A 6,304-nucleotide genomic window follows, 5' to 3' on the forward strand; every position below is an offset into this window, starting at 1 on the left:
CACATGTCAACAGCAAATATTTTAAAATCAGAATCACAGAATCAGTCAGGTTGGAAAAGACCCTGGCGATCACCGAGTCATAAGGGTAGATTTAACTGTTACAGTTTCTAATATCAACCCCCATCCTAAGAAGCAGCTTGAAATGTTTTTTAGAATCTTTGCACAAACAACACTGCAAAGAAAACAGAAGGTTACGTGGACATCCTCTGCGCAGAGAGCTCCCATTTTTAGAGCAAATGCTGATGAGAGGGACTCTTCATTTACCCCACTGCATCGCTCTGACCCTAGTAAAACAATGCATCTGGCAGCACAACTGGAACCCACCACCCCCAGTTCCACAACGAAACAGATTCTTACCAGATACCACTGCTGATTCCACATAGGATCATTGAAAAGATTTTCGGCCGAGTCTGTCACGGTGGCACGCTTAGTTCGTTTCTTTTCATATTGCTGCTCTGCCCATGACACCTACAATTATTTGTATAAATATGACAAGTAAGCCTCTATAGGTTAGGACTTTCTTAGCCTAGAGGGCAAGGGTTTTCCTCACACAGAAACATTTTGATGCCTAAAGCAAAATAAGCAATGTTTGCTGCAGTGAGGATTATTTCTGCTAAAGTACTGTGTACTTTGGGCAAGAGGACTTGGTGAAATCATGATACTATAGAATCAAGTCATAGAAAATCATTAAGTACCAGTTAGCAGTAGAAATCCTGTGAGTGCCACACAATGTGGGCTTTTATATAGAATGTGCAGTATGGTTAGAGGTTACCTAAGCAGCAGTGGTTACCGAAACAAGCAAAACCACAGCCCGCTTCTTTCTCCTACTCACATTTTAATCCCCATCTACAGGGAGTTGGAAGGAGAAAGATTATCCCTGGCTTTAGTCTAGCCATCATGATGATGCTGTTACTCATAGCCCAGCTGGACCTTCAAGTCTCCCTCCCAGTGGTGTTTTGAAGTGTGACCAACGAGAAGGCTATGAATATCGGACTAACTTCATCACTGGCATAATTCCACTTCAGGCAGCTCAAAGCCAAAACGCTTCAGCGTGTTTTGCTAAAGCATCGATGGAGTTTGTGCACGGCGGTCTCTGAGTCACCGGGCTGCGTTTTAAAAGTGTATCCCACTGGGTTCCCTTGAATGCATTACTAAACACCACCCCCCCCCCAAAAAAACAAACCACCACCATCCTGATCCTGATGCTGATCTCTCGGTGCTGTGTGCTCCTTCCGGAAAGGGGAATAAAATGTTATTTGTCGGTAGTACCGCGACAGTCACTCTGGTGAAGCTGGTGCTTTTCATCCCCATCTCCAAACAAGCAGAGCCAGCTCAGGTCCAGCAGATCGCCAAGATCCTGCTATAAGCCACCGCTGGAAGATGCCTTGGATCTAGCCTTGTGCTTCAGAGGTTTGAATAGACTTTGTTATTTTCCTCTACTGTGAGCTTTATGGTCCACACATCTATCACCATATGTGAAACCGTAAGCTTGACTCACAAATTATAATGTTTCAAAAAGTACTGATTTTATTAAAATACAATTTCCTAGTGAGAGACTAACGGAAATCCACTATAAGAACATAAACCCTTAAAAATGGTAGCTACACCAGCAACCTTTACTGAAGGCTCTCTAATCCTCTTCCCTTGGCTATAGATTTCTCACTGAAACCCCTCAAACCCTAGTTGGGCACAGGACATGGGCCAGTGTCAGTATTTTAAGCCGCCCTGCAGACACCCAGGGCCGCACATACTTGTGCACAGGTCGCAGCATTTCCCTTTCTCTCTCTCCCCTGCCCACAGCAAAGCCCGGTCTCTTCATCACCCAACAGTAATTAACAACTGACTGCTTCCACGCTTGCTGTTCTCCATGTGGACAACTGCTCTGAGGGAAATGAGCTGAAACTACCAAGCACATATGTCAGACAAGCAAGCCAAATGTTTGTCACTCCGCCGCTGGGTGAGGTTCCAGCCACCCATCTGCGGAACAAGCCCTGTGCCAAATCTCCGCTCGCTGATAAATAAAGCAGCCAAAATAATCCTGATTCGGGTCTCTTGCAAGAACACAGGTTTGGAAACTAGCGCGAATACTGGAAGTTAGGGAACCGGATAATCATATCCCTCCAGTATATTCACAGCCTTTATCTGTTTTACCACAAACACTGGGACATCTATAGGAAGCAGAGAAATACTCAGAGGAGAGCCAAGTTTTACGCCAGCTTTCACACTTAACATACCATGAGAGTCATGAAGGCGTTACACAAACAAAAGCAGGATTCCCTTCTCTCTCCCTTTTTGAAGACTGAATTTAAATCTTGTTAAATAGGCTGTTGCCAGACAAGAGCAGCTCTTCGGAGCCAAGGTCCACGTGTAAACTACACAGCCTTACGTGATTGCTTTGTGTTTATACACTTACATAATGACATAATTACATCCCATTCACTCGCACGGTTCATTTGCATACTGAATGGTAAATAAAAGGGAAATGAGGGTAGATTTACCAAATCACCTGCAGCACTTCGAAGCTCCGGGTTTGGATCTAAGTCTGCAATCACGTCTGGCAGTAACACGTGCGGCACAAATGCTCCCGCTCTGCTTATGACGTTGGGATTCCATGTCCTAACCACGGCCACGGTCCCCTGCCTAAGGGGTGCGTTCGGTGGGGTAAGTCCAAAAAAGGGAGGAACTGCACCCAAAACTCTGTTCCTGTACATGGCGCTATGATGGCATTGAACATCTGATCACGGGTTTGGGTACAAATTAGAACACTCATTTCCACTAACGCTGTGGCTTTGAATATCCCAGTTTAGAATGACCACACCTGGAAGACTTTAACCATTACACCCGTGTTCACAAGGAGACAGGTGAGAGCGTACGGTCTGGAAACAGGCAAAACAAATACCCCATCCCACCCCCTCCTTTAATTCTCCTAGCTACATATAGAATATTTCCTCCCAGATGACATTTGCCTCTAAAACCTCCAGATAACCAATCGCTCCTTCCCAAGCGATTCATCCCTACACGATAAATTGCTCATTTTTACAACTAGGTTAATTCACGCTTTGGTCTGCTCTCATTTTTACAATGAATGCTGCAATAACACTGATTTGAATTTCATATTTCGTTGTTCTGAAATCCACCAGAAATTGGTTTTAAGAGGGGCTGACAGCATTCTGGTCCGTTCCTTAATTTCGCCACCCTCCCCCTGTTTTTTCAGTATGTTTTACAAACAGACATTCTCCTCTCTCAAATAAAGTGGAATACATGGGCAGTCTGCCTCGCGGGTGGACCGTGCCTTAGACCCCACGGCTCTCCCAGCGTGCCTGACCTTGGACTGTGCTGGGGTCCCTCTGCAGAAAAACACTGCAAGTGTAGAAAAAAACTGCAAGTCTGGAAAAAAACTGCAAGTCTAGAACGTGTGATGGAATCTTTGAGAAGGGGTTTTAGAGCTTGTCATAGAAGAAGCAACAAATCGGCTCTTTTCCCCTACTTTTTTTTTTTTTCTTTCTTCTAAATATTCAGTCGCTTTAAATCAAACCTAATTCCCACGGTAATTGCACAGACGTGGCCTGATTAAGCTTAATGCATCTACGGATTTTTAACTCTGAATCAAGCCCTGTGGCTCCTCATTCACATTTTCATCAGCGACACATCGGCATCTGAAACTCTAAGCCTCTGCAATGCTGCATATCTTAAATCTTAATTTGGAATGCCCTTGCAAAAAAATATGGTAGGAGAGGGTCAGATTCTGCCTGTTAATGACAGAATAATAAAGTATTATTCAGCACGAGCACGGATGGCTGCGTATATTAGACTTGCAAAGCGAGGAAAGCCTGCCTGTGACCTCATGACAAAGCTAGCAATGAAGGGGACGGAATAAACAGGGAGCACGAAAAAGAATAAACGTAACACTCACCCGCTCATCATCAGAAAGTCTTTTAGTGATATGAATGGCACTTCTTCGAGACCGTCTTGGATGGCTTTTATGTCTGAATAGGTAGTGATTTTTGAGTGATCCGATCTGTAAGACAGAGGCGTACTTTACCCATCCAGCGGAGATTTCTCCACCGCAAACAAACATCAACAGTCACAACCTGACCGAATTCATTCTGCCTGAAGGACAAAAGAGCAAGAAACTAGCTTCTGGATGCCTTCGTCTTAACTAAAAAACGCTCTTCAAATAACGAGCGCTTCCCACAGCCCGAGCGCTGCTAGAAGAAACCGGGGGGTGTGTGGGGGGATCGTTTTATTTAAGGGAGTGAAGGAGTCACACAGTGCGGCGGTGCCTGGGGCGGCCAGCAGCGCCCTCACGGGCTCAGCTCGGCCCGGCCGCGGTAAGGACGGGTTTTACCCACGGCCCGCGTTGATCTGCTCTCCCCGGGGTTCAGCCCAAGCGGTGTAAAAACCTCCTGGCGCCCTCGGAAGCCTCGCCGCGGGGGTTCGCGGCGCAGGCACGGCCGAGCCCGCATTTCCAGGGAGACGCGGGTGCGCCCCGCTGGGTTCCGACACCCTTCCCTGAGGGGGGGCTGTCTGCGGCCGGGGGGAGCCCCCGCGGCCAGCGCCGCAGGGTGGAGGGTCCGGGGCTCGGCCGTGCCCGGGACGCGGGAAGGGGCTTGGCGGGTCCCGGCGCGGGGCCCTCGGCCGAACCCCCTCCCGCTGCCCCCTCCTCCCTGACAGCGCCACGGCAAACCCGAGAGAGCCCCCGAGGGGCTGCGGGAGAGGAGCCCCGCGGCGGGGATGGAGCCTCCGCGGAGGGGGGGTGCGGCATGGCGGGGGGGGCAGGTCGGGACGGAGCCGGGGCCGTCTGAGCCCTCCTCCTGCCCGCACCGCCCGGGGACGGCGGGGGGTCCTGCCGGACGCCCGGGGAGGGTGGGGGTCCCCCGCCAGACCCTGCCCGGTCCCCTCAGCGGGAGCCGAACCGCCCTGCCTGGCTCTGCCCGCTCCCTCGGGGAGACCCAGGCGCCGTGCCGGGACCCCCGGGCTGAGCGGGGCCGCCGCGCCGCGTCCCGCCCGCTGCCCTCACGACCCGCCCGGCCGCGGGGTCCCCGCCGAGGTGCGGACCCCGGGGCGGGGGGGGGGGGGTGATGCGGCGCGGGGGGACACGGCGCGTCCCAAGTGCCCCGGAGCCCCGCGAGCGGGCACGAGTCCCGGGGCAGCGCGGAGGGAGCCCGCCCGGCCGTACCTGCCCCACCAGGTCGTAGTCCAGCTCCCGGGCGATGGCCCTGGCGGCGTCGGGGCCCGCCGGGATCTCCGCCGCCCACTCGTTGAGGAACTGTCGCCCGGCGCTGCCGCCGCGGGCCGGGCAGCAGCAGCAGCAGCAGCAGACGGCGAGCAGAGCCAGGGCCGAGCCCCGGCCGGGCCAGCCGCCGCCGTCCATGGCCGCGGGGCGCGGGGGAGCGGCCGGGCGGGCTGCGGCGGGGCGCCGCGTTGCCAAGGCGAGCGCCGGGCCCGGGAGCGGCGGAGCGGGAGGCGGCGGCGGCGGCGGGTCCCTTCGGCTGCCGGCGCGGAGCGGCTGCCCGGGGCTGCGCGGCGCCCAGACCCTCCGGAGCCGGAATGGAAATGAGTGTTTACACGTCAAAACGACGACAGACAGCCTGACGTCAAAGTGTACCTGGCCCCCGAGCCCGAGGGGGGGTGAGGGGGGGTGATTCCCCACGGGGGAGCGGCGGGAGGGAGGAGGGAGGGAGGAGGGAGGCGGGTCCCGGGGCGGCCGCTCCCCGCGGCGGCACCTCAGCGGATTTATCACCGCCCCCCAACCTGTCCCACCCCATCCCACCCCACTCATCTCACCCCATCCCACCCCCTCCCACCCCCTCCCACCCCATCCCACCCATCCCATCCCGTCCCACCCCATCCCACCCCGTTTCCATCTCACCCAACCCCATCCATTCCCCTCCCATCCCCTAGGACAGTGGTCCCGGGGGTCTAGGTCCCTGGGGTGTCACAGCTGTGCCGGGCTCAGCTTTGCACCGTTCCATGATCCCTCCTGTACTGAGCGATCACCGCTGAGGTTCACCCCGAGCCCCCACCTCACCCTCTCCTCCCGCAGCTGGGGGTTTTCTGACCCCCAGCCCCGCCGTGTGCTTCGGAGGAGCAGCACTCACCTCCCCACCCCAGTGCAAGGGGGAGAACTGGGCAAATAAAACTTTTTTTTTTTTCTTTTTCAGTTAAGCTAATAACTCGGGACCCACCGCGTGGTAACGCTTGATTAATGTGCATCGTCCCCTGATACCTCCGACACACCGTCGGTATCTGCGTGAAGTGGCACTGCGACCCGCTCTGATTATATAACAGATATCTCTATCCT

General features: G+C 54.1%; 1 protein-coding gene across 1 annotated transcript in view; it reads right to left on the minus strand.

The window, feature by feature from the left end:
- The window catches only part of PCSK1 (proprotein convertase subtilisin/kexin type 1), a 28,883-nt gene extending 23,509 nt beyond the window's left edge, over nucleotides 1–5,374 (minus strand). Inside the window, exons 1-3 of the mRNA XM_074932322.1 lie at nucleotides 5,180–5,374; nucleotides 3,914–4,018; nucleotides 358–468 (exon numbers count right to left, since the gene is read on the minus strand). Coding sequence (XP_074788423.1) covers nucleotides 358–468; nucleotides 3,914–4,018; nucleotides 5,180–5,374 — 411 coding nt within the window. The remainder of the gene's footprint in view (nucleotides 1–357; nucleotides 469–3,913; nucleotides 4,019–5,179) is intronic.
- Nucleotides 5,375–6,304: the final 930 nt, after the last annotated feature.

Source organism: Athene noctua, chromosome Z (genome assembly GCF_965140245.1).
Source record: "Athene noctua chromosome Z, bAthNoc1.hap1.1, whole genome shotgun sequence".
NCBI classification, from domain to species: Eukaryota; Metazoa; Chordata; class Aves; order Strigiformes; family Strigidae; genus Athene; species Athene noctua.